The sequence below is a fragment of the Saccopteryx bilineata genome, chromosome 2 (assembly GCF_036850765.1).
Source record: "Saccopteryx bilineata isolate mSacBil1 chromosome 2, mSacBil1_pri_phased_curated, whole genome shotgun sequence".
Taxonomy (NCBI): domain Eukaryota; kingdom Metazoa; phylum Chordata; class Mammalia; order Chiroptera; family Emballonuridae; genus Saccopteryx; species Saccopteryx bilineata.
In genome coordinates, this window is record NC_089491.1 from 304,789,156 (window position 1) to 304,816,969 (window position 27,814).

The following is a 27,814-nucleotide window of genomic DNA, read 5'->3' on the forward strand; positions in this document are numbered from 1 at the left end:
GCCTTTATGCTTCAAAGACTGCTCACTCCTGACCCCAAGGCAGGCAGCAGAGAAGCAGAGACCTCAAAGGGGACCACAGACTTTGGATGGTGAGATGGTGAGAGGAGCCGGGAACACTGAAGGAACTCCAGGTCCTTCACGGCTTTTCAGTCTTCTTCCAGGCTAACCATCCCCCAGGTTAGTATCTTTTCTGTAGGAAGAGAACAATACTTGCTCTGAGCCCAAGGATAATGGGAAGGGTCTGTGGGGGGAGGGCGAAGTAGAAGCTGCTAATGTATTTTTGCCAGCATCTTCGGTTTCTCCAATATTCAGCCAGACTATTAGCAGTTCCCCAAGGATGGCCTTGCTTCTCACGTCATCCCCCATTTCCTATAAATGGGAAGTGGCTAGGGAGTAGGGTGTGAGTGTGTGAGTGTGTGTGTGTGTGTGTGTGTGGTGAAGGAGGGAGAAGGGAGGAAGGAAAAGGGACATAGTGGTTTTCCTATCACTGACTTAATGGGGAACTGAGATCCACAGAAGCAGTTACTTGCACAGAATGATACAGACTTGTAAAAAGTAGTATGGGTGTTGGGAGTTTCTCTAAGGCTTTGAAGTCACTGGCCAGGCTAAATGAGGGATTGCTGCCTATGCCTTGTTTCTGGAGCCCAGAGACTGTGTGTCTGTGTGTGTGTGTGTGGGGGGGGGGGTACTAATTGGACTGGGGGATTGCCTCGGTTTATCTGAAAATGGTACCCATCTCTTGAATATCATAAAGATTAAATGAGTATATACATGAAAGGCATTTAGAACAGTGTCTGGCACAATCAGTAATAGTAAACTATTATTATTATTACATGAGGAGACTCAGCCAGCAGAAAAAGGGGGAGGGGGCATTTTCACAGCACTCTGTAGAGGGTGGGGCCTGGAAAGTGCATCCACTTGGCTTGGTAGAGAAGGGTCACCTGCATTGGGGAGGTGTGACCTGGCACTTATCCAGGTGGCCAGGCTCGTGGGTGGGGTTCAGGATCTCACACCATGCTGTTTGCTCACAAGGCATAAGGCATGCAGGCCTCTGGCAAAAAATCAGGAAGGGGAGAGGGGGACTCCTACTGCTCTGAGGTGGAACAACTCCCTCTGCTCTCAGGCCTTTTCTCCAAGCCTGGAAAATACCATGTCTACCCTTCTTGGCCCTGTAATTTTCCAGCTGACCTGGAATTCCCCCTGACTCCTGCCCTCTTTTCTAGGGCAGTGGAGACACAAGCTCATGAACCCAGAACTCCAACCCTAGTCTCTCTGTTTGCCCAAATGGGTACGCCAAAGGCTTTGGAAAGCCACTGGGAACCTGGAGGGTCACCTGTTGGAGGGGTAAGTGCTTCTTAGTTTTCAAGTTAAACTAGTTTAGTGACTCAAAAGGTAGATTCTTGAGTTTTCTCTGCTCTCTGCTGGTCTACTCTTTTCCCCAGGCCAGTGGGTTCATTGTTCCCGTCTCTTCTCTATTTCCCATTCTTCTTTCCTTTCCAGCTAGAGGAGCCCATAGAGATTACCTGACCGATTCTTCTTTTTACAGAGGCCCAGATTGTGGAAGTCATCACACCTGAAGGGTAGCAGGGCCAGCATTGGAACCCAGTGCCTCCAATGCTCAGTACAGGTCCACAACCAACTAGGTCCTCCCTTCAAAGGCATCTTCCTGTGATTTTGTAGCGTTCAACTCAACAATCCACAGCAACTGGACTTATCCATCCTGATAAAATTCCATGGAGGAAAAAAGACACAAGGCCAGCCTGGGCCTCCAGTTCTCTGCCTCCCACCTGCATTGTTCCACCGTGTCAAAGGCATTCTGGAAACAGGTATCTGTTGGGACCTTGCTCAACGGCTGACAAAAGAAACATTTTACTGGCAAGTATCAACCCCTCCTCCCCATACACACCCTAAGGAGAAAAAAAAAAGGAATTTGGCTTTTAACCCAGGAAGAGGGACAGAGTGCTATAAAGGAAGCTCTGCCTGAGAATAGCGAACGGTAGGAAGAGGAACTCGGGAGAAGGTGACATCTCTTCTCAAAGGCTAGTCCTGGGTAGGTGGAATGCTACTCTGCTTGGGGACAGGGGGGTGGCCAAAAGAGCACGTGCAGGTCATGGTCACAGACTGGCTACCCAGAGGGGAGGTGCCCCGCGGAGCTGGGTCGCTTTTACCTAAATGTTTGGGTGGCGCACGGCGACGGGGCGGTGCACTGCCCTAGGTAATGACAGGGCAGCCAGGGAGCTATGCGGGGGCTGCCCGTCGCGGTCGAGGATACAAAGACAGCTTGGAGACCTCACGCTTTCTTCGCCTGGGGACCACCCCCACTTCTCCGGACCCCCTCCAGCCCGCCTTGCCCCGCCCCCTCTGGCAGCCCCAGCGCGCATGCTCTCTCCCCCCGCTGAGTAACCTGGAGATTTAAAAGCCGCCGGCTGGCGCGCGCATGGGGGCAGGAGGAGGCCAAGCTCGACCGCGCCGGCCTCGGTGACAGCCGCTCGCCTCAGCCAGGTAGGAGCGCGCCCCATCTTCTCCCAGGGGACAGGGTCACGGAGCGGGAAGGGGAGGAGCGCTGCGTGGCCCGGCCCCGCGATGTCGCGTGCTTCGCGCCCCGCAGGCTGGGACCGCGCTGTGGCCGTCTGGGCGCCGTGTCCCCTCGAGTCCCAGTGGAGGTGGCCTGGGGGCCAGGCTGCGGAGTGCGAGGCGCCCGCTCGGGTCTCCGCGGGGCTGTTCTTTCTTGGCGGAAGGCGAGCTGGGTTGGGAGCACTCGGGTCCCGCTGTCCCGGCCGAGCGGCGGGTAGGCAGCAGCGGGCAGACCGACGCTCGCTCCTGTTGCACCTCCTGCGTCAGAGTTTTCTTTGGAAAGTTGCATGTATTTTCTTCCCTTGTCTCGGCTTCACCGGAAAGGGGCAGGATGAGTCACCGCGGCGCGCACAGTCCCGGACTTGGGAGCCGGGAAAGGGACCGGCTGCCGGGACGCTGCGGGAAAGGTGACTGATCCCTTTGGGACATTAGTCTTGGGGCCAGGCTCTGGGCAGGGACTTGAGACTGGAGTGCTTGCGTGTGAGTGTGTGCGTGTGTATGTGCGCGCGCGCGCGTGAGTTCCTCTGCCCGGATCTCAGCCTCGGTTACCCCTCAGGGGAGGAGGCTGCCCCCTGTTGCCTGCCAGGGCCCAGGTAGAAATGGCGAGGATTCTGAGATCCGCAAACAGGTGTGATGAGATGGGACCAGGGCCCCAGCTACAGCCCCTCAGGGCTCTAGGCTTAGTCAGGGGTTCCCCTACTAGAGAAGCTCCCCCAGGGACCTGCAGGTTTTTTCCAGAATGAGGGCCATCCTTTCCCATAGTCTGGAGCCCCGCGAGTTGCACTTGCCCGTGACCTCTGAATCAGCTTCCATCTTCCCCACACTTTTGACCTGCTCAGCTTTTCCTTCTCCCCAGGGCCACGCCCCGGTGCTTCCTCATTTCTCAAGAGGCGAGAGTTGGGGGTAGGCCAGGGAGAGGTCTGGCATGGTGGGTACCTGGTGAGGACTTGCCCTTCAGCTGTTACACAGACCTGATCCCAGTGGAGCAGAGACTAAGAATAGCCCAGCTGCTGCCTTGCTGTCCTGGAGTCTGCAGCTGGACATGGCCCGTGGACCAGGGCCCAGAGTGACCTTTCTAGGCTCCTAGAAGCATTGCTCAGGGGTGGGGGTGAGGCTCTGGGGGCCTGTGGCTGCTTCTCCTGATGCACTTAGCAGATCTCCCTTCAGAGCCAGACAGCCTTGGTGCGGGCTCACCTGCCCTAGGCTTTCCGTCCAGCCTGGGGAACAGGCTGGCTTATGGGGGTGGGGAAGGCAGGGGCCACGAAGTGCAGGCTGAATGGAAAGCCTGAGGAGACCCATAGGGCAGTTTCTCCTATGGAGTGAGTAGGACAAAATGTGAGGTCAGAGGCCCTTTCCTTGGATGGGTCTCATTCCCTCATTCCTCCCTTATCTCCTCCCCCAAAGCCTGTCATGGAGCCAGGACTCTGTTGTTCTAAAAGTGCCCAGAAAAATGGAGCTTGAGTCAGCAGGATGAGTCGGAAGATAAAAATACAGCTGTGGATGAATGTGCAGCTGTGGACATTCAGGCCCTAGTTTAGTAGCGGTGGGGGAGAGTTTGCCTGTCTGCTCATGGAGTGTGTGGGGAACTGCCATCTCCCCTGCTTCTCCTGGGTCTCTGAGTTATCCTGAAAGAGTGGGAAACGGAGGAGGAGGAGGAGGAGCTGGACAGTGATCCTTGGTGGCCCACGGAGGTCCTTCTAGGCCCCTGGGTGGTGGAGGGATGGTGTGGATTCCCCTTCTCAGCTTGTCCAGGCCTCTGGAGAGAAAAAAAAGGCAGGGATGGCTGAGGACTCCAAAAGTGAAATTAAGCACTATTATCTGGACCATTATCATCTAATAGCTCAACATTATGGCTAAAAATCCAGACTGTCAGAAAGACAGGGTTTATATCTTGGCTGCTCTACTAGCTGTGGAATGTTGGGCAAGTTACTTAACCTCTTCTAAGCTTCACTATCCCTGGCTACAAAATGAGGATGGTAATAATAATAATGATGATAACATGTACTGTATAGCTTTATTATTTCTTAAATAATAAATATAACAAACAAATATTTATAAGTATTCTATATAATATATAAAATATAAATAATTATAGCTTTATTAAATCATGCATCTAGAACACTGGACTGACTGTGTGCCTGATAGGAAATAAGCACTCAATAATGTTAGCCAGTATTAACCACACCTGTGTGTCTATCCCCCATGACTGACTGGGCAGCAGCACCAGCCTGGGACTCCATTCTTGGGTTCTGCTGTAGACCGTGTTTCTTTGGGAGCAAGGTCTCCTGGACTTTGAGGAATCAGTATGTGTAGGTGAGAGGGTGATCTCTAGCACCCAGTTGCCTGGGTTTGACTCCAATTTCCTCTTTTGAAAGTTACTTCACCTCTCTGGGCTTCCACTTCCTCCTCTTAACGTGAGAATAACAATAACCATGTCACAGTATTGTGAGGACTAAATGAACTATTATAGGTAAAGCTCTGAGCACAGTAGCTATAGGTAAATGCCAGCTGCTGTTATTTGGTGACAGTGGAGACAGACAATCATTGTGGTTTATGCTTAGAAACCAGAATTTCTTAGCAAGGGAATTAGATCATGTATAACTATATGTAAGCTATGAACAACACATACGCAGTTGAACTTGTGGTTTGGTGCAAAGACCACACCAGGACTGGATGTCCTGATCTATCTCTGTCAGTATTGTGTGTGACTTATTTTTTCATCTGTCCAGTAACCCCTGCCTCCTTTACCTCCTCAAGATAGTGGTGATGGAGGTGAATCATGCAGTGATAGTTTTAATTTATTTATTTATTTATTCATTTTTAGAGAGGAGAGAGAGACAGAGAGGGAGAGAAAGGAGAGAGAGACAGAGAGAGAGAAGGGGGGAGGAGCTGGAAGCATCAACTCCCATATGTGCCTTGACCAGGCAAGCCCAGGGTTTTGAACCAGTGACCTCAGCATTTCTAGATCGACGCTTTATCCACTGTGCCACCACAGGTCAGGCGAATCATGCAGTGATAGAGATGAATATATACTGCTCACAAAAATTAGAGGATAGCCTGACCAGGTGGTGGCGCAGTGGATAGAACGTTGGACTGGGGTGCGGAAGACCCAGGTTCGAGACCCTGAGGTTGCCAGCTTGAGCACGGGCTCATCTGGTTTGAGCAAAAAGCTCACCAGCTTGAGCCCAAGGTCGCTGGCTCCAGCAAGGGGTTACTCAGTCTGCTGAAGGCCCATGGTCAAGGCATGTATGAGAAAGCAATCAATGAACAATTAAGGTGTCGCAATGCGCAACGAAAAACTAATGATTGATGCTTCTCATCTCTCTGTTCCTGTCTGTCTGTCCCTGTCTATCCTTCTCCCTGACTCTCTCTCTGTAAAAAAAAAAAAAAAAAATTAGAGGATATTTCAAAATGAATATGAAGCAAAAAAAAAGCATTTGATTTTTTTTATTAAACAAGAACATCAGAAAAGCAAATGACAAGTCAAAGAAAGTTGTTCATTTATGCAAATGAGATGCAAAACCAACATTTATTTCATTGGTGAAAATGCACTATACAAAAGGCTGAAACTACTGGAGTATCTGCACGGTCCCTGATCCCCTAATTTTTGTGAACAGTCCTGAGAGCTTATTTATTGTGACTTTTAGGGAGACTGTATGGTAGGAAGAGAGTGCTCGGAATGTGGGTTCAGCTCTGTTTTCCCTCCCCAGTGGGATCCTTTGCATTGCTTTCTGGTGTCAAGAAAAAAAACTCAGACTAGCTTCTCTTTGAACAGTCAGCGGCCCTGTTTGCTGGATAGCGAGGATAAAGGCTGGACCGGTTGGTACCAGGCCCAGTGTCTTGAACGCTGATGCCACTTGACTCCCAGCAGCAGAGCTGGAGTGTGGAGCTTTGTCCAGTGTATTAAGTGTCCGTCTTTGGGGGTGGGGGTTGGTGACAGAGCCATCACGGGATGGTCCTGATATTTGGCCAAAACTTCCTGTTTAATTCCTTTTTCTACTGCATGGTCTATTTCCTCCTCCATGGGAAGATGTGCCACTGACCTTGAATGACTTATGGGGCCTCTTGCCTCTGATGTTGGAGATGAGCCTGTCCCTCCTGTTGGCCTTGGTTTCTGTGTCTGTAAAATAGAAATAATATCCACCAAGGTTATGGTAAGGATAGAATGAGATAGGCATATTTAGTAAAGTGCTTACACAGACCAGATGCTTAATACATGTTTATTTCCTTCCCTTTTCTTGTTAATTTTGGAGACCAGACTCTCTGGGAAGCTGAGATGAGACAGCAAGATGGGTCCAGAGTCCCATAGTCCTTCCGTCACCAAATTTAGGCCAGACCAAATGCTTAGCCAGATAGGATGCCCTCAGAAGCAGCCAGCTCGAGACAGCAGTCCCTATTCCCTTGTGCTCTATGTCACACCCTACTGCCTCTCTAATCTAAAGTGTTCTCGGAGCTGACAAAAAATGTTCAAGCTAGCAGCACCCAGCCCATTCCTAGGGATGTGACAGGATAGCTTCTTAGTCCTGGATCCCATTGGCAGAGAGAGTGGAGCACCTGAAAACCTTTCATGTGGCCCGGCGATGAGTCCGGGCATGCCAATCAAATCACAGCAGGCAGGAATCCTGATTCAGCCTCACCTGTGAGGCCTTCTGTTGAGCACCCCTCTTCTCAGGGCCTGGGAAGGGGCTGTGCTTCTTGCTTTCTAGAAGCTGGACGGCTAGTGGGGTGGGGGGGGGCAAAGAAGGACCGCAAGCCTGACCGGGAGGACCATGAGCGATCAATAGCCAACCCTGAGCGCTGCTGCGTGCGTGCAGGTGAGCTCGGGGAGAAAAGGAGGATCCTTGACAGGCTGGGTTCCAGGCAGCCATGGAGGAGGAGTGGGGCTTGAGCTGGACAGGGCTTTGATGAGAGGCGGTGGAGAATATGATACTTTGGGAGCAGATACAGTACAGGCCCTGTGCTGTCAAATATCCTTATCTTGGACCCAGATCTGCAATGAAAACTCGTCCCACGATTTTGGGTCTGGTATCCTTTCTACCACACCTCACTGGGGAGGGGCCAAAGGAGAGGCAAGTGGGTATGGAAGTCCCCGGCCTCAGTGACGATGTTTTGCAGATACCTCCCTTTTCTGCATAGTTCCCACCTGCTCATCTTTCATAACCTAGAAGAACTGAACGTGCCCCACTCTAAGGACTTATGTCTACACCTGAACCACCTCATTGCACTGATTTCATTTTGTCTCTTCTGCTAACGGACTGCAGTCCCTTGTTCTCAGTACCTTCACAGCGGCTGTCACATAATTGGGGCTCAGTAAGTGTTGGATGGATGGTGGTTGAGTTTTAGTGCCCTTTGATGTTTCTCTGGGGGAGGTTAGGTTGCATGCACTGAGGCATACTTCCTCCAGGGGTGGGCAAACTAGGGCTCTTTAATAATAATAATAATAATAGTTAGAACCTTATTTGGAGCCTACTTGCATCTTGCTCACCACTGAGTGACTATTTTTGAGAACACATTTCCATAGGACTGAGTCTGACCCAGAGCCCTCTGACGGTAAATGGAGCTGGTCAAGACCCCAGGATGCCAGGGCTAGAAGGTCCTTAGAAATCATCCAATTTGAAATCCTAGAGGCAGGTCATGGCAGAGGCAGGACCAGCACCCTGGTTTGGTTCTCAGCTCTGCTCTGCTCATCTGTGGGTCTGTCTGGATCCTCCACCCCCAGCCTCTTTCCTGTATACCTCACCTCGAAGGGAGGCCAGGCTGTAGGTGGAGGACAAGGGTCATCTGTGCACAGATGGGGAGAGCTGGCTGACTGGGAAAATTCAGTTTCACTAGGAGGGAGGCCAGTTCAGGTTTCACTCTTCAGAACCTGTAGGAAGAGAAGGGAACAGGGCGAGGGAACTTCTTAGTGGCTTGTAGAATGTGCCCAACTCCCCATTCTCCCATGTCCTCTTTCCCGACCCTCGACTTAAGGAACTTTTGGGACCACTGCCCCACCGTGTAGGGAAGCATTTATTGTGGTCCAAGTAGAGAAAGAATTTGGTTACTAATTTCAGCAAGGAACAGAGTACATCTCTGGGAGGACATAGGGTAGAGGTCAATTCTGCCGTCAAGATGTCTTGGTTACTTAGCTCAGTTTCAGGTGACCGCTGACTCTTGGTATTCTGTTGTACTTGTGTAGTGTGAAGGCAGATGAAGGAGATTTTTTGGGGGGACAGGTGGCTCTTCTCCCCCCAGTTCCCCTTATTGCTTATTGGTAGAAGGCTGTAAACCACCCCCTACTATAGCATGTGGCCTTGTCAGTGAACACTCAGTGGGCACCTGTCCATGGAGAGCCCCCTCCCTGGGCAAGGTGGTGGTGGGTGTGGGTGTGAATAGCTGAGCAACTGGAAAGAACCATAGACAGCATATCGACTAGTTCTCATTTTACAGGTATGGAAACTGAGTCCCAGAGAGATGAAACGGCTTGTCTAGGCTAATGACACAGCTGTGATAGTTGCTGAAATTGACCTACACTGTCCTGGCTCCCAGTTCAGTGCACTTTCCAGAAATTTCAAATGGTTTGAATTTTTCATTCAACTCTTTTTTTATCTGTGCAACCTTGAGCATGTTAATCGAGTTCTCAATTTTCATTCCTGTGAAATAGCAATATTAAATAGTCCCTATTTTTCAGGGTTGTATAAATGGTATGAATTAGAGAGAGAAAGTAAGTCAGGTAACTAGCACATGCCAGACACTTCCTGGACAGTTAGTAGTTTCAGCCACTGTCCTGATTTCCCCTGTAGTTGGGGGCCGACCTGTCTTACAACATCAGGATGTGTATGCTTCCTTCACCTGCCCTTGTAACCTCCCACAGCAGGTCGGTCTACTGCAGTGACCTCTGCTCACCTGTTGGGGCCAACACCTGGGGAGGCATTTACATTCTTGGCATTCCTCTTGCCTCTGGGGGCTGAAATAGGTGTTAGAGTGGGTGGGGGAGGCTCCAGGTTGAGAGGAGAATGGAAGGAAGAATAAAGGGGTAGCTGGTCGCCCTCTGAACTCTGGGAAAAAGAAGTCCGGCTCCTAGGTTTCTCCACTGAGGATGCCCGGATGACTGAAGATGAGACTGCCAGGAATTTACATATACATAATTTCTGTCAAACGTACCACATGGCTGTGAAGTTAGTAGTATAGATCCAAGTTTTCTTGCCTGTCAAATGAGTCTACTCATTGTACCCATCTCATTGGGCAGTTGGAAGATTAAAACGCTTAGAAGAGTGCCTGGCATGGGGTGCCTCAGTGTTAGCTGCTATTATTAATTGCATTTGAGAAAGCTGAGGCTTAGGAAGGTCAATTAACAAGGTCACACGGTCATAATAAGTGATGGGGTTGGCATACAAACCCAGGTCAGGCTGATTGCAAAACTTAGGTCATTCTGAAGAATTTGCCAGGTTCAAGGGTCCGTGGCCCCTGGGCGGGAGAGAGCTCCAGGCTGAAGAGTACTACTGGTTGTCTTGGCTTGAAGGGTACTTGGTCAAGGTGACTCAGTGTGACCTTGGGTCACTGCTATTCTCCAAAAGAAGTCTGGTTGGGAGACCCACTGCCTGGAGTCAGATGTGTGCCCGTGCTGTCACCGTGGGACTGACAGGTGACCCCTAGGAGAGGTGCTTCACCTTTGCATAGGCTGGCCACGACTGGCTGGATTGGAGAGGGAGGGGAGATCGCAGAGAGCTGTGGGGACTGTCCTTCCCCCTCCCCTCCCCCAAGCGCCTCCGGCATTTGTTTCCTTTCAGAAGCTGGGCTGGGGCTCTCAGACAGGGCAACAAAAGCCACTTTCCTCCAAGCCTCTGCCACCTGTTGGGTTTTCACACATTGGGGGTGAGTGCCAGGAGGGAACCGTTGCCCTTTTCCCAGTGTCTGCGGTGTGCCCCTGTGGCCCCCCAGGGTCTGGGATTCTCTTTACTGCCTAACGTGACAGGGCTCAGGAGCTGGAGGGGGTGGGGGCCCGGCAGCAGCTGGAAGGGGAATTGAGTGGGAAGGGGCCGGTGCTGGCAGCCGGGAGAGAGTTTGATGGATTACTCCGCGGGCCTAGAGGTTTCTCCCTAATCCCCCTTTGTGTCCCGGCCTGCAGCCCCTCACTCTCTCTGACAAGCTGCTAAGCAGAAGGCTTCCAGTCCCAGTGAAGAAAAGGCAGCGCAGCGGGCGAACTCTAAATCCCTGGCCTCTGGGCCCTGGTGGGGGGCGGGAGCGGGAGCGAGGGAGCAAGTCTGGGAGGGGGTGGGTCCTGCCTCTGCCTGGCCCCTTTTCTTTCTTAGGAGTCCCTTAAGGTGCAGGGTTGCATTCTGAGTGGTGTTTCCAGGTGTCCGCGGGAGCCCTGTGAAGGCGTGGGCCTTGGTTCTTTGCGCAGATCACTGCCTTTGTAGGGGGCGGGATCAGGAAAAGCAGACCCTCATGTCTTTGGAAGTATTTGAGCCCAGAGAATCAAAGACCTAACATGGGTTGGCGGGGCGCTGAGGCCACGCACAGTCTAATCCCGTGCTCCTTCACCCCAGCTGCCCAGGTAGGAGTTCCCACAGCGTGGCATCCCTGACACGGGGATCTAACAATTGTGGGCTCACTGTCTCACGAGGATGCTCACTTTCAGGTTTCCCGGTTGGCCAGCATAACCTGTTTCTGGGCTGTCCCAAGGCTCCTTGTTGGAGCCTCCATGAGGGCAGGGCTCATTCTGGGAATGCAGTCTGCTGGGTTTTTAGGTAAGGCCAGGGATGTTGGTCCCCAGGGATTGATGCGAGGGGGTGGCTGGCAGGGAGGCTGGGCTGGTGGATCCCCAGACCTCTTCCCGGCCCCTAACTTAGAGGGCCTGAAAGAGCTCAACTTGGGATCAGATTCTGGGGTCCAGTCCTGTGTGGAAGAATGGGGGTTTCCTACCTCGAAGTCTTGCAGCGTCCACCTGAAGGTCGCTCCCCACCCTCAGTCCTGGCCTGGGGTGAGGCAGCCTCATGGAGGGTTTTATGTTGGGGGATGGCCTGGACTAACCCCACCCTCTCCTCCACGAGCCCTCACCCCTCTGGCTAGCCTACCCTGTCCCCAGTTTCCTCCTGCAGGGAGGGTGAGGGGCATAGGAGTGTGCTTCCCCGGGAGCTGTGAGAAAGCCGAGCTGTCTTTGTGGGTGTGGAGGGAGGAGGGCAAGTCGCCTGCCTGCCCCGCTCTGCCGGGTCAGGGTGGGGGCTGCTGCTGTTTGATGTGCCCGGGGCGGGGTGTGGGGACGCTGGCCCCGAATAAAGGGGCCATAGAGTTGCTGCTTGACACTGGCCCACGGTGGGGCTGCCCCAGCCTGGGCTCCCTCTGGCCTCTGTCTGTCAGCTGAGGGACTTGCCCCCACCCCCCAGCTCCACTTCAGCCATGCCGGGTGGCAGCAGCCCCTTTGAAAGCCCTCAAAGGCCCCTTTATAAGTCCCTCTGACCCTCCCTTCCCATAGGGAGCTACAGGAGTGGCCTGTGGCCTTTCCTCCCGCCTCCTTCACTCAGTCATCAGAGTTTTGGAGAAAGTTCAGGCCAAGTTTGTTGCTGTTGCTCAGATTCATTTCCCCGTACTTCCTGCAGGGTCTAACCTGCAGTGGGTTGTGACCAGCCCGCCACCTGCTCTGGGGGAGCCATGTGGTGGAGCACATGTGGTGTTTAGGTCTCCTGGTATCTGGGGCTGACAGATAGAAGGCCAGTTCACCCATCCTGTTGGGCCCTTGGCCTTCTGGGCTGGGGTTCTGCTCCCCTTGGGGTGAGGAAAGATGGCCAGGGGCGGAGCTCCGGGAAGGTTCTCAGAGGTCTTGGGTTTCCTCTGGCTTTCTTGCTGTACTGTCATCAAGGGGCCCAGAGAGGAGAGAAGATACTTGGAACTTGAGAGAGTCTTGTCTTAGAAGGCCCCTGTTCCTTTCCCCGAGGTCAGGTCAGACCCTCCCTTTCTGCACCTCCACCCACTCCTTTTCCTGCCCCTCCCCACAAGGTGTGTTAGAAGGCTGGTTCTTTGGGCTGATCTTCTGTTTGTCAGACAGGCAGAGCACTCCAGGACAGTGTGCGGGAGGGCCTGATCCAGGAGCATCTGCGAGGGTGCAGGGTAGAGAAGAGAACTGGGTTCTGTCTCCCTGCTCGTGTCCCTGAGGATGACAGGGAGCTCCCCAAACAGAGGACTTGGCAGCAGAGCCGACACTTTCAAGTTTTAGTTAGAAGTGTTCCCTGGGCCTGCTTGTAGGAGTGTGGCTGGGGAGATGGTGCTGAACCCCTTCTTGTCCTCCTGTCTCTCTGGGCCTGGGAGCCAGAGGCCCGGGCTTCTCTGTGGCCCAGGGAAGAAGTCCTGGAGGGACTGCCAGTGACTGGAGTTCATGCTGTGGGTGTCCTCTGTCACGTCCTCCACCCCGAGGACCTGGAGTGGGGATGAAGAAGGGGAGGCTGGGGTACTGGGAAAGATGTATGAAGAAGAAAGGGAGAGTATTCTTTTTTTTTTTTCTTTTAAAATAATTTTTTATTTTTCAATTACAGCTGGAATTCCTCAAGTACTTCCAGGCTGGAAAGAGTAGAGCCTGAGGCGGGGGAGAGTGCCCTGGATTCAGGGCACAGTAGAAATCATAAAGGGGAGGGCGGGCCTAGCAACCTAAGACCAGAGTGTGCAGAGCAGGGCTTGGAGCCAGCCCACTTCCTAACCAACTCCTTTCGATGAATTCCTCACCTGGCCCAGCCCCCGGTTTCCAGGTAGAAAGCCTCTAGGGGGTGGGGAGAGGTGCTGAGGAGGGGAGGCAGCCAATGGGCTCTCTGGGTTGTAGGTGGATGAGGGGAAATTCCTCTCTTCACCCCTTTTTATCTTTCTCCCTTGTGGGCTAAGGAGCTGGATTAAGGGAGGCAGGGAGGCAGGTGGGGTGATTAATAGATGCTGAAGAGCTGCAATTTATTTTAAACAATGGGAGCACCCAGGGCTTGGATATGGGGGCAGGTTGTGGGTGAGGTTGGGTCTAACCGCTTCTGTTTGCTCAGGGAGGACCTGGCCCTTAAAAACCCAGAGCAGGTGAGTGACCAGGGTCCACCCAGGCTCAGGGCAGGGCGTGGAATAGGCTAGAAGCCTCTGACCCACAACCCCTCCCTCCAAGCTGGAGAACACACCTGGTTGCTGTACCTCTACGGCCTGCCTTCTGGGGGTGCTGTAGCAACGCGGCCCACTGGGAGGGGCTTGATTCAAGCCCACCTCACAACTGCCCTGCTAAAACTTGTGTCTGGTACCCCTACCCCCTGTTAAGGCTTTGGGAGGAGGCTACTGGTTGCTCAGCCTTTTTTGTTTGTTTGTTTGTGACTGAGACAGAGACAGACAGGAAGGGAGAGAGATGAGAAGCATCCATTCTTCGTTGCAGCACCTTAGTTGCTCATTGATTGCTTTCTCATATGTGCCTTGACCAGGGGGCTACAGCAGACCAAGTGACCCCTTGCTCAAGCCAGCGACCTTGGGTCCAAGCTGATGAGCTTTGCTCAAACCAGGTGAGCCTGCGCTCAAGCCAATGACCTCGGGGTTTCAAACCTGGGTCCTCTGCGTCCTGGTCTGTTGCTCTATTCATTGTGCCACCACCTGGTCGAGCGCTGGTTGCTCAGCCTTATCTGTATCCCCTTCCTTCCTGACCTACCAGCAGCAAAGCCCCAGTTATGATGTGGAGACCTCTTATCCAGGATTAATGGCCATCTGACTTCTCTGTGGCACAGCCCAAAGAGCACCTACAACACGTTTTTTTTAATTATTATTTATTTATTTATTTATTTTTTACAGAGACAGAAGGTGAGTCAGAGAGAGGGATAGACACGGACAGGCAGACAGGAACAGAGAGAGACAAGAAGCATCAATCATTAGTTTTTCATTGCGCGTTGCAACACCTTAGTTATTCATTGATTGCCTTCTCAAATGTTCCTTGACTGCGGGCCTTCAGCAGACCGAGTAACCCCTTGCTGGAGCCAGCAACTTTGGGTTCAAGTTGGTGGGCTTTTGCCCAAACCAGATGAGCCCGTGCTCAAGCTGGTGACCTCGGGGTCTCGAACCTGGGTCCTCCGCATCCCAGTCCGACGCTCTATCCACTGTGTCACCGCCTGGTCAGGCTACAACACATTTTGTAACACATAAGGCCCTATGGGGCTATCATTTGAAAAGATAAAAGAAATAGAAGCACCAAATTATGAGATGCTGAAGTTGGAAAAGGAAATGAGTGGAGGCTGAGGGTGCTTCAGATGGGGGAGACTGGGGCATGACTTCACACAAGAGTAGTGCTGTGTACAGCACTTGTAGGGCTGAGCCAGAGAGACAAGGGGGACTCCTGACCCAGCCACCAGGGGCCTGGAGCTCTGTGCACCCACCACCTTTGAAATGGATGACAAGTTAGGGGACTCTTGCCTTTTCCCACCACGATGTCCCTTCTATTACCTCCTTTTCATGGCTGACTTAATCATCCTTCTTTTGTGGTCACTGTATGTATGTATGTATGTATTTTAGTGAGAGAGACGGGAAGGGAGAGAGATGAGAAGCATCAACTCATAGTTGTGGCACCTTAGTTGTTCATTGATTACTTCTTATATGTGTCTTGACTGGGGGGGGGGTGCTCCAGCCAAGCCAGTGACCCTGTGCTCAAGCCAGCAAACTTGGGCTCAAGCCTGTGACCATAGGATCATGCTAATGATCCCACACTCAAGCCAGCAACCCTGCACTCAAGCTGGTGAGCCCACACTCAAGCTGGCGACCTCAAGGTTTCAAACCTGCATCCTCCAAGTTGACGCTCTATCCACTGCACCACCACTGCTCAGGCTGTGGTCACTCCTAAACAGGACACACTGCTGTTGTTATGAAGCACCACCTGGAGGCTGGCTGCCCCAGGGTTGGGGGGCGTAGGGTGGGTGCCTCCCCAGTGGGAGGCAGGCCTAGAAGGAAGAGCTGTGGGGACTTCTCTGCTGAGGATGGAGTTGTTTGGGGAGCAGAGAGAGGCTGCCTGGGGAAGTGGTGGGGCACTCTGCCAGCACAGGGGGTCACAGGGACACGGCAGTTGCTGACAGTTGGAGTGGTTTCGCACGCCTGTGAGCCTGGGACCTGGGAACAGCCTGGCCTGACCGTGGCCTTACTGTCCCTGACAGCACGTGTGGGAATGTTTCTTCCCCATGAACGGTGAGTGCGGGAAGAAACTAAGGGAGAGATTTTCAGGCCCAGGTTTTATCAGGGAACATTGTTTCAGTGGGTCAATGACAGGTTCCAACCCAACCCAACAAACCACAGCCTCTCCTCCCTTCCCCCTGGTCCGCGTCCTTGGGGGTGGGAGTTATGGTGCAATGTGGCTCATAGCCAGGCAGTGCAGAATTCCTAACAAAAGGGGAATTGAAAGGCCCAGCTTAGGGAAACGGAGAGAGAAGCAAATACACCCCGCCCAGTGGAGAGTGTCCAGGGTACCTTGATATAACAGGGCCTGGGGATCTGGAAATTCAGTTGGTTTGACTTTTATTTTTTTTTCATACTAGCAGGTGAGGACAATGGCAAAGGTATTCCAAGACAGAGAATAGCCGACATCTGTTTGGCTTTGGAGTGTGCTGAGGTTTAAAAATCATATTTACCTTATTAATTATGTCAGCCTTAGGCTAATATTAACATGCATTTCCTGATTGGGCAGTAAGGGGTGGCACCTAGGGTCAAGGCCACACCATCCGCCTGGGAGTGAACAGGATTCAGAGCAAATCCTGGAGACTGGTTCCCAGGACTTAACACTCAGTGTGTTTGATTGTCTCTGCCCTTTTAGGTTCTGAGTGCTCTGTCCCCACTGAGGAACCCCACGGCAATGGGCATTTAGCATGGGCTGAGAAGCTGAACCTGCACGGAAGGCTGGCAGAAATGGGCTCCTGGCTGAGACCCAGGCGGTCTGTGGCAGTGAGGAGGAGAGGCCTGGGCGTCTTGAGCAGGGCTGCGATGAAGCAGTTCTGGAGTGAGTGACTGGGTCGGAGCACTACCCGCCTGGCCCGCCATGGTCCAGAGGCTATGGGTGAGCCGCCTGCTGCGGCATCGGAAAGCCCAGCTCCTGCTGGTCAACCTGCTGACCTTCGGCCTGGAGGTGTGTCTGGCCGCAGGCATCACCTACGTGCCACCCCTGCTGCTGGAAGTGGGGGTAGAAGAGAAGTTCATGACCATGGTGCTGGGTGAGTCACCACCTCCTCCTGTCCTCCTGTTCCAGATACATGCCACCTGAAAATAGGACAACAGTACTTCTCCCCAAAGAGCCACATGGAGGGAGAGATGGCTGTCTGTTGGGTTGGTGTGGCCAGGGGTGACCCTGGGCTGAGGGGGTCCTAGCTTATAGGAGGCATTTTAGAAATGGCCCTTCCCCTTTGGGTAGCCCTTTATAATTTATATCTATTTTCTGATTAAATGCTTGCAGCGAGCCTTTGAGTTATATAGTCCACTGAAAAGATATTGGAGGTTTATAAGAAGTTAGCTGACCTTGCCAGGCTGTACAGCTAGCTACTGATTAGTGGGATCAGGGTCTCCCAGCCAGGCCTTTTCTTACCCATCGTTCAGGGGCTGGGCCCTCAACTGTAGATGAATTCTACAAAAGCCACAAAAGGGAAGTGGTCACCATCATGTGACTTCTAGGAAGAAAGGGCTCTGTCAAGATTACAGGCTCTGAGCCTGACCAGGCGGTGGTACAGTGGATAGAGCATCAGACTGGGATGTGGAGGACCCAGGTTCGAGACCCCGAGGTCACCAGCTTGAGCGCAAGCTCATCTGGTTTGAGCAAAGCTCACCAGCTTGAGCCCAAGGTCGCTGGCTCAAGCAAGGGGTGACTCGGTCTGCTGTAGCTCCCTAGTCAAGGCACATATGAGAAATCAATCAATGAACAACTAAGGAGCCACAATGAAGAATTGATGTTTTTCATCTCTCTCTCTTCCTGTCTGTTTGTCCCTCTCTCTGACTCTCTGTCTCTGCCACAAAAAAAGAAGAAGAAGAAAAAAAAGATTACAGGCTCTGGAGTCAGACCCACTGTTTAAGCCCTGCCTCTCGCCCTCCCTAGCTCTTTGCCTAGATACAAGTATCACATATCAGTTGCTCCATGCCTCAGTTTCCCCATCTAAAAATGGGCGTTAGTGATTTTACCCGTGAGGAGTAAATTGTAGTCCCTGTGAAATATTCAGCAAGTTGCTCAGTATAGGATTGGTCCTCCCTGTGACAGTATCATGGTCATTTCCATCTTTCTCAAGGAAGTTGGCCTCCTTTCCCCCTGCACCTTCAGGGCCCCAGCCTCTGGCTCATAGCTCATACTACTTGCCTTTCTTGCAGGCATCGGTCCGGTGCTGGGCCTGGTCTCGGTCCCACTCCTGGGCTCAGCCAGTGACCACTGGCGTGGGCGCTACGGCCGCCGGAGGCCCTTCATCTGGGCTCTGTCCCTGGGGGTCCTGCTGAGCCTCTTCCTCATCCCGAGGGCGAGCTGGCTGGCGGGACTGCTGTGCCCAGACACCCGGCCCCTGGAGTTGGCACTGCTGATCCTGGGAGTGGGGCTGCTGGACTTCTGCGGCCAGGTGTGCTTCACTCCGCTGGAGGCCCTGCTCTCTGACCTCTTCCGGGACCCGGACCACTGTCGCCAGGCCTTCTCTGTCTATGCGTTCATGATCAGCCTCGGGGGCTGCCTGGGCTACCTGCTGCCTGCCATTGACTGGGACGCCAGCGCCCTGGCCCCCTACCTGGGCACCCAGGAAGAGTGCCTCTTTGGCCTGCTCACTCTCATCTTCCTCACTTGCGTGGCAGCCACGCTGTTGGTGACCGAGGAGGCAGCGCTGGGCCCAGCCGAGCCAGCAGAAGGGCTGTCCGTGCCCTCCAGGCCACCCCACTGCTGCCCGTGTCACGGCCGCCTGGCTTTCCGGAACCTGGGCGCCCTGTTTCCCCGGCTGCACCGGCTCTGCTGCCGGGTGCCACGCACCCTGCGTCGCCTCTTTGTGGCCGAGCTGTGCAGCTGGATGGCATTCATGACCTTCACGCTGTTTTACACAGACTTCGTGGGTGAGGGGCTGTACCAGGGTGTGCCCAGGGCTGAGCCAGGCACCGAGGCCCGGAGACACTATGATGAAGGTAAGGCTCAGTGGCTGGGGGCTGGTGGGGAGCTTCCCCCCAGGGTGGGCTCAGGTGAAAGGGGGTGCCCACCACCTCGGCCTGGACGAGCGGCTGTGCATCTCTGCACCCTGACTTCCTGTCAGGAAAATGGCATAGTCGTCAAGAGCACAGAGCAGCGTAGCCTGCATCTCAGTAGAGCCTGACGCTGCTCTGCGGGTTTGACCAGGGTCCTTGCCCCAGCTTAACAGAACAGGCTGAGCTGACTTAATGCCCCAAAGGAGTGGAGGAATCGAGGTTGGGAATTGGTGGGGTTTCCGGTCTGCGCACCCGAACTTCAGTGTGTCCACTGCTGCCCTGCGGGCTTTCCGAAACCCCTTGCCAACACTTTGCCTCTCGGTGTTCTAGACCCTGTCTTAGAGCCGGTGGCAGAACTGTCTTTATGTCCCCTCCCACCCCCCCAGCCCCCTGCTCACTGGCTGAGGCTCCCAGTCAGCCCTCAGAACGTCTTCCTCTGCCCTTAGCCGGCAGCTTGGCCTCGTTTCTCGAGGTCACTAGAACAACGTAGACTGCTGGTGTTACAGGCAGGGTGGGGGGGTGCTGGGGAGCAGGGCTCGTCTACAGCAGGTCTGGGGCAGCAGGCATCCATGTCCCCTCATTCTGAGCACCACTCCCGATTCTGTCCCCTCCCCCCGCCACGCCCCATCTGACCTCCTCTCTCCTGCCTCCCTGACCAGGAGTTCGGATGGGCAGCCTGGGGCTGTTCCTGCAGTGTGCCATCTCCCTGCTCTTCTCTCTGGGCATGGACCGACTGGTGCAGCGATTTGGCACCCGGGCAATCTATCTGGCCAGTGTGGTGGCCTTCCCTGTGGCTGCTGGTGCCACGTGCCTGTCCCGCAGCGTGGCTGTCGTGACCATCTCAGCCGCCCTCACCGGGTTCACCTTCTCCGCCCTGCAGATCCTGCCCTACACGCTGGCCTCCCTCTACCACCGGGAGAAGCAGGTACTCTCTCGGGTGCTGCTCTGGACGTGGGGGGGCGGGCAGGGGGATGGAGCGGGGCTGACTAGCCCAGAACCAGGGTCAGGCAAGAGAAGCTGGAAAAGACCATCTTTGATCAGAGAGGAAGCCCATGTAGCCCCAGGGCCAGACTGCAGAAGGAGGGTAGAAAGCAGACTCTGGGAATGACTTCCTGGTGTCAGGATTATAAAGCACTTGAGTGGTTGATTGCAGGAAATGTGAAACCCTTGTCTGGGAATCTTGAAGAATCAGGCTCCCAGAAGCCCTCAGACTGGGCTGGGTTGTCCCCCGCAGAGGCAGGGGGCTGGATCGGATGGCCGCTGGGGCCTAGCTTCAGCAGCCGGTGAGTGGCAATGGCCTGGCGTTGGCAGCACCTGTCCTCATTCAGGAGAGGCACTGTGACTGGCCGGTGCCTTGGTCTCCAGAATGGGGAAGCCTCCTTGCTGTCCCTCTCAGGATTTATCTTCCTCTTTCTCTCTCATTCTCTCTCTTCCTGCCTCACTCCTTTGCCCCCACGGCAGCTCTCTGAGCCTGACGCGCCTGGCAACACCCTGCCTGGGTACTTCACAAGTCACTGGGAGGGGCTCACGCTCACCAGCCCCTTCGGGGCCCCCTTTTATGGGAAGCCTCCTGACTCAGGCTGTACGGGCACTTTTGTCCCCTCCACTGGCCTCACTGAGCTGGACAGCCCTGGGTGCAGAGCTCTGCCCAGAGAGGCGACGTTGGTGTGTCCCAGGGAGGGGCTGCAGGTGTACGTACCCTCAGAGCCTCCAGACTGTAGAGAAGATGGGTTTCTGCCCTTGGAGGGCATGGGTGGGGCAGCAGAGGGGCACCGAGCCGGGAGGCTGGCTAACCAAATCAGTAGCTGCAGGGGTGCAGGGAGGGGCTAGGGTTCTGGTTGGGGGGACCTGCTTCCTGAGACCTCTGTCAGCACGCAGATAACATTTACCAGCCTCCGCTCTTCTGCTGCCCCGGTTGGGGCTTGGGGGCTGACGTCCTGAGGCCAGTCTTGGGTATGTGCCCTCATGCCAGAGAGCATGCTGGGCTGGTCCTCCCCTTGGGCCGAGGAGCACGTCCATCTCCAGTGGCCTCTCCAGGCTCCGACCTCACTGCTCTTTCCTGAGGTGGCAGGCAGGGAGGAGAGGTCCTGGAGGCTCGCTGCTGCAGCCGCGGATGGCACACCTGCCCCTGTGCGTCACCTGCCCCCGCCTTGACTCACTTCCACGAGTCATGGGTTCCCCTGAGGTCCGGTTTGAGCTCTGCCTTGGTTCCCAGACCTGACACAAGCAACTCTAGAACTCTTTCATGTTAGGCACTAGTGGGCATGGGGACAGTCTGATAAGTTGTAACTTCATTTTTAAATAGGAGGCTCGGATCGCTGGGAGCAGGACCAGGTCACTCTGATCTGAGAAAGAAGTCAGGGAGAAGGGCTTTGACATTATTAGCCCAGCCTCGGGCAGGGGAGGGGGAGCAGCAGTGGAAACCGAGGAGGGCAATTCCTCCTGCTCCTCTCTTCCTTGAGGCTGGCTCTGTGGACCCTCCCTGCCTCAAGGCTGGGGCCACAGACTCCATAGTAGGACATCCACTCCAGCCAGGGCCTGGGATGCCCGTGGGAGCAGAGCTCACTCTGAGGTTGGTGATGGGGAGCTCCCCATGTCCAGGTGTGGTGGGGCGGGGGGAGGAAGGAAGGGCCAGGAGAGCCTATATGGGGTCTGGGCCATCAGGGTCCACAGCCGTGGGTTTCGCTCCTCTGTTCTTACGCGTCTCTTCTCCCCTGTCTTCATTCTCCCTGTATTTCCCCTTTCCCTTGGGGTTCTGTTTCCTTCCCGACCTGCAGTGCTGCGTCTGTCTGCCGTGCATCTGCTCCGGGAGAGGCTAGAGGAGACCTTGTCCCGTACCTGCCCCTCCTCTCCTCCCGCTCCTTTTTCCGACCTGCTGCCTGATCTGCACTAAGGACTGTTATCTGGTTTGTTCTTGCGGCTGGGGGACTCATGCCTGCGTACACACCTGTCCTCGTCCCCTCTTCCTTCCTCTGTCCCCCCAGGTGTTCCTGCCCAAGTACCGAGGAGATGCTGGAGGTGGCACCAGTGAGGACAGCCTGCTGACCAGCTTCCCGCTGGCCCCCAAGGCCGGGTCCTCCTTCCCCAATGGACACGTGGGCGCTGGAGGCAGCAGCCTGCTCCCTTCTGCACCCACGCTCTGCGGGGCCTCAGCCTGTGATGTCTCCATGCGTGTGGTGGTAGGCGAGCCACCTGAGGCCAGGGTTGTTGCAGGCAGGGGCATCTGCCTGGACCTTGCCATCCTGGACAGTGCCTTCCTGCTGTCCCAGGTGGCCCCATCCCTGTTCATGGGCTCTATTGTCCAGCTCAGTCAGTCTGTCACTGCCTACATGGTGTCAGCCGCAGGCCTGGGTCTGGTTGCCATTTACTTTGCTACACGGGTAGTATTTGACAAGAGTGACTTGGCCAAATACTCAGTGTAGAATACATCCTGCCTTCTGAGGGTGGGTCTGCCTCACTGGGTCCCTGCTCCCTCTATTCCAGGCTACGTAGGACTGTGGGGCTGGCCTCCAAATTTCAATTGCTGCCAAAGTGGTGTGGCTCTCTGCTGCCACCCCGTGGTGGTAAGGTGCATAGCTGCACGGATCGGGCACTGGGGCTTCCCTCCCCTGTTTCCGTCTTTAGGGGCTATGGCTGACTCCCGATGGGCTTAAGTCTGGACTTTCGCAGGGAGACAAGGGAAGGGCATTTGATTAGCACCATGCACTGGAATTTAGGACTCTAGAGGGATTACCCAGGCTCAGGGTTAACAGCTAATGTCCTGACCAAGACCTACCAAGAGAAGGTATTTGGGAAGTTGAGTCAACTCAACCACCAGGTCACCCTTCTCCAAGCCCCCATAACCTGTAGGTTCCCCAAAAATTGTTCTAGTGTGAAACTCTCCTCCTCAGGATCGGAAAGTATGAAAGTACCGGGGAGGCAGATTCCTGAGGGTCGAGGGGACATGGCCTGGCCCCACAGCACTGTCTTTCCGTGGATTCCCTCTGCCCTGTTTATCAGGACATGGCTTGTTGGCCCCTGTGTCGCCATCATAGGAATACAGGCCTTTAAATATTTAACTTATTTATTTAACTAAATAGAGGGGAATCACTTCCCAACTCTGCCATGTTGGTGTCTAGGAGGTAACATCCCCCAAAACTGGGTCTCCTGAGATGGCTGGTTATTAGGCTAAGGGTTGCCAGAACCTCCTTTCCCTGGGGTAATCAGTCTGGCCCCCAAACTGCCTAATCTAGGAGCTTGGAAGCTCCATTCACCCCAATGGACATCCCAACACCTCTTACCCAAGGCTGGGTAAAGGTGGAGGGCTGGGCTTCAGGTGTCCACAGCCTCCCTAGCCTCCCCTCCTCTCCTGGCCCAGCCTGCCCCCACCCCACTCCTCCCTGCTCCCTCTGGGACTTGGCTGATGAAGGAGCTGCCCACCCCCACCTTTTTCTATTGGCTTGACAGCCTCTCTTTGGGGCTGTTTCCGGACCAGCAGCAGCCAGTGTGGCTCCTCGAGCCTCTGTCTGTCTCAGCCTTCAGGGCATATCTGTGCTTGGGGACTCTTGCACAGAATCTCAGGAGCACCCCCTGCCTAAGCTAAGGAGGTCATATCTCGAGGGGGTTTAAGTGCCGTTTGCAATAATTTCATGTCTTATTTATTTAGCGAAGTAAATATTTTATACTGTATGTGAGTAATCAGAGTATAATGTTTATGGTGATGAAATTAAAGGCTTCTTATATGTTTAATTGGCCTATATTTATCTTTTCTGCTGGGGAAGGACCAGATTTCTCAAAAATTACCCTCTGTTCCCTTCTCATCTGAGCTGGTTTGGCAGCTTCAGTTCCCAGCATCAACAGCAGGTGGAGCCATAAACCAATACTTGGCTGACTTTTGGTGATTGGGTGGCTGTAGGGGGAGGATTCCTTTGGGAATGTGAGGGAGAGGGATGGGATGGAGTGTAAGACAGTGGGTGCATTTTCCTTCTCAAAGGGCTCATAGTAAGTCCAAGGAGATGGAGCAAGCACCCATTATCAACTGGAGCAACATAAACTCCCCTGAAGTGCAGGTGGGGATTTTGCTGTGGTTCCTGCCTTTTCTCATCTCCTTCACCCCGCCTGCCAGGCTCAGGTCAAGTTCAGAGGCTTCTCTGCCTTGTCACCTCTCTCACTTCCCCCCAATGTGACGAGTCTTCCTGTCGTCCCTTAAAATCAAGTAGTTAATAGCAAGAATTATATTTATTTTTTAAATGTTCTATATTTTATTTAACTTTTTATTAAAAATTTCAAACATACCATGAGTAATGAACCTTGTATAATAAACCCAACTCCAACAATTATTAATGTTCTGCCATTTTGTTTCATATCCCACCCCTCCTGTCTACCTTATTTTTTTCCTGCGGCATTTTTAAAGCACATGGCAGACACAATTCACTTATAAATACTTCAGTGCATATCTTTAAGAAATAGGGCTTTTTAACAACTCAGTCACAATACTATAAACATATCCAACCAACAGTAATTCCTAATTATTGTTAATCATCTAGTCCATGTACAACTTTACCCAATTGCCTTGAAAATGTCTTTTACAGTTGGCTTGTTCAAACTAAAATAAACAACTATGATAAATTGCATTTAGTGGTATGTCTTGAAAGTTCCTCTTTTTAATGCCATTTATTTGTGAAGAAGCACTCTTTTTTTTCTACAGAGTTGCCCAGTTTCTATACTTGGCTGACTGTATTCTCAATGTTAAGATGTTCTTCTCCCCTTTCTCCTGAGACGATGGAATAAGATCTAGAGACTGGATTAGATTCAGATTTGATTGTCCCATCATAGGGACACAGGTCTTTAAATACATAACTTATTTAGTAATACATATGTATACTGATGCATAATAATTTCCAGGTCCACACTTTATCCACTGCGCCACCACAGGTCAGGCCATACATAATAATTTCAAAGCAAATTTCAGCATCATATTTCATCCCTAAATATTTTATTTTATTTTTTTAATGAGAGACAGAGACAGGAAGGGAGAGAGGTGAGAAGCATCAACTCATAGTTGCATCACTTTAGTTGTTCATTGATTGGTCTCATACATGCCTTGACTGGGGGCTCAAGCCAAGCCAATGACCCCTTGCTAAAGCCAGCGACCTCAGGATCAAGCCAGCAACCTTGGGATCGTGTTGATGATCCCATGCTCAAGCCAGATGAGCCTGCGCTCAAGCCAGTGACCGAAGCACCCCAGAAACTCTGTCCACTGCGTCATTGCTGGTCGGGCGTTGTCTTTGGTTTTTTGATAGCAGTCACTGATGTCAATACTTAGATCCATTATTTTAGATACATTGGAAAATTATGATATTCTTTATTTCTTTTTTAAAATAATGAATCAGTTCCCTACCATTTCTTAATTATGACAGAGAGCTCGAATTATTCCCATTTTTGACCAGTGGGAGACTCTTCAAGTTTATTTCTGAGTCCTTTTGAAATAATCCTAAATGGTCTTTGAAAGTTTCGTTGCTTTCTGGCCTGACCGGATGTCCAGGCTCATCTTGTATATTTCCTGCCACTGATCTGGAATGAGCTGTTTCCTTTAAATCAGTGGTCCCCAACCTTTTTTGGGCCACGGACCGGTTGTCAGAAAATATTTTCATGGATCGGCCTTTAGGGTGGGACGGATAAATGTATCACGTGACCGAGACAAGCGTCAAGAGTGAGTCTTAGAAGGATGTATCAGAGGGAATCTGGTCATTTTAAAAAAATAAAACATTGTTCAGACTTAAATATAAATAAAACAGAAATAATGTAAGTTATTTATTCTTTCTTTGCGGACCGATACCAAATGGCCCACGGGCCGGTACCAGTCCTCAGCCCGGGGGTTGGGGACCACTGCTTTAAATGTCTCTGATGGCTTTGTTTTGGAAAGGGTATTTAGAGACCATAATATCTGCATCAGGAGTGCTCGTTACTTGATTGGTTATTGGCCTTATAAGCGGAAAAAGTTGGAAAACATTTTTTTTTAATCTTTTTTTTTCTTTATTCATTTTTAAAGAGTAGAGAGAGAGAGACAGAGGAAGAGAAGGGGGGAGGAGCTGGAAGCATCAACTCCCATATGTGCCTTGACCAGGCAAGCCCAGGGTTTCGAACCGGCGACCTCAGCATTTCCAGGTCGATACGTTATCCACTGCGCCACCACAGGTCAGGCTGGAAAACATTTTTTTTTTAATTTTTATTTATTTTTTTAATTTTTATTTTATATATTCATTTTAGAGAGGAGAGAGAGAGGGAGAAAGAGACAGAGACGGGGGGAGGAGCTGGAAGCATCAACTCCTGTATGTGCCTTGACCAGGCAAGCCCAGGGTTTCGAACCGGCGACCTTAGCATTTCCAGGTCAACGCTTTATCCACTGTGCCACCACAGGTCAGGCTGGAAAACATTTTTAATGCAAATACATTGTAAGTTTGTATTGACACTTCCAATTCAAGCTCAGGGCCACACACACACAGACACACACACAGACACACACACACACGTATTTTACTTATCTAATTTCTTTCACACTGAAACAGGCCTGGCTCAGAGGCTTTGTGTGAGAGTGTGTGTGATGTGTGAGAAGGAGCTAAAAGAACCCATCAATGTCAGCCTGTCTGTGCTACCAGAATGCAGAACCTGGCCCACCAATGTGTTCATCCTTCTCCCTTGGCCCAACAACCTCCTCTTCACGGTGCCAGCTGTTTCCAAGTACACAAAAGAGACAACAAATCCTGAAGGCACAAGCAGCTTGGGCTCAGAAAGTTTTTCTAGCATAAGTTTTCAATATTTGGGACCAGATAAACCAGCTCACAGGCTATTGGGACCTTGCGTTGGTAGTTCTTCAAGTTTTAAAATATATTTCTCACAGAAACATCAACTTGCTAAGTACAGAAAGGGAGGCGTGAAGCAGGAAGAATGGGTACTCTGGAAGGGGGAGGACACTGTGAGTAGCGTAGCCTCAAAGACATCTCAAGGAAGTGTACTGAGTCCTCTCCACATGGGGTCCCAGATGAGTACAATTCTGGCTCCTGGCCATAAGGAACAAGCATGTATGAATCAAATGTACATAGATGTATCAGGCAGGATGTAAGTGGAAAATGCAGAACACGAACCAAAGATACTAATGGAGTTTAAGGGATGGGAAAATGTTTATTTTGTTTGAGAAAGAAATGATCAGGCTATTCCACAGCCCTCTCCACCCCCATCATGCTAGATCCTGCCCATCTGGGAGGGGAATGGAGCCCTGAGTGCTGGCCTATGGTTTGAGCCCAGGAATTGGAGAAAGGGGGGTTGCCGGGGGTCCAGTGGGCGGTGCCTCATCCTTGTACATTCCGGATCTTCCTTTCTGGCCGGGAGTGCCCCTTCCTGCAGAACCAGTTACAGCGGGATGGGGACAGAGTAGGGTGGGGAACATGCCCTGGGCAACTTGGATCTCGGGTTACTTGTGCCATTGGGGAAAAAGCCCTTGGTTTCCAGGGTCAGATCTGATTACAGCAGCCTGGCAATTTTGTCACCGTTGGCCTGAGGGCTGTTCAGAGCTGGGCCTTTCTGACACACAACACTGTCACTAGATCTCCACATACAGTAGGAGGCAGTTTGTCACTTGACCCCAGTCAGTTCCTTTTTAGCATTTGACCTTCTACTACAAGTTATGCTACGATGTGTGCAGTGAGGAGGTTAGTAGATCATTGACATAGACACAACTCTAGAATTCCATGACTCCCCAGTTCTGTGCCGGGCCCCCGCCCAGTAAGCAAACAGTTTAGAGTCCCCCTTAGTGCTCTCTCCTTTCGTCCTTTTCATCGGCTAGTAACTGTCTACCTTTCTGTATGCTGGACCTGTGCTAGCCCTGGGGCTGTGGCAATGAGAGGCACCATCACTGCAGCTCTGTGGCACTGTGAGGGGCCAGTTGGGAGCCATCTGTGCCCACACAGGGACCCAAGTCCTGAAGGGGAAATGGGCTCTGGAGAGAACATGGTGTGGGTCAGCCAGTGAGCAGCAGGCTGGGGGGTGGGGGCGTCACCCTGACGCAGAGCACCCCACAGGCTGGACTTTTCTCGGTGATACTATTACAGAGATG

General features: G+C 52.6%; 1 protein-coding gene across 4 annotated transcripts; it reads left to right on the forward strand.

Moving 5' to 3' along the window:
* Positions 1-1,747: 1,747 nt before the first annotated feature.
* On the forward strand, positions 1,748-24,041 carry SLC45A3 (solute carrier family 45 member 3). Of its 4 annotated transcripts, none has more exons than XM_066261548.1 (5): positions 1,748-1,875; positions 16,349-16,742; positions 17,881-18,666; positions 19,383-19,648; positions 21,708-24,041. In XM_066261548.1, exons 2-5 carry the CDS (start codon positions 16,571-16,573, stop codon positions 22,143-22,145), a joined length of 1,662 nt encoding a protein of 553 aa, XP_066117645.1. In that variant the 5' UTR covers positions 1,748-1,875; positions 16,349-16,570; the 3' UTR covers positions 22,146-24,041. The 4 variants fall into 4 exon arrangements, with proteins under 4 accessions (XP_066117645.1, XP_066117643.1, XP_066117642.1 ...); XM_066261546.1 differs by lacking the exon at positions 1,748-1,875 and adding an exon at positions 1,904-2,050; XM_066261545.1 differs by lacking the exon at positions 1,748-1,875 and adding an exon at positions 2,089-2,502.
* The last annotated feature ends 3,773 nt before the right edge of the window (positions 24,042-27,814 follow it).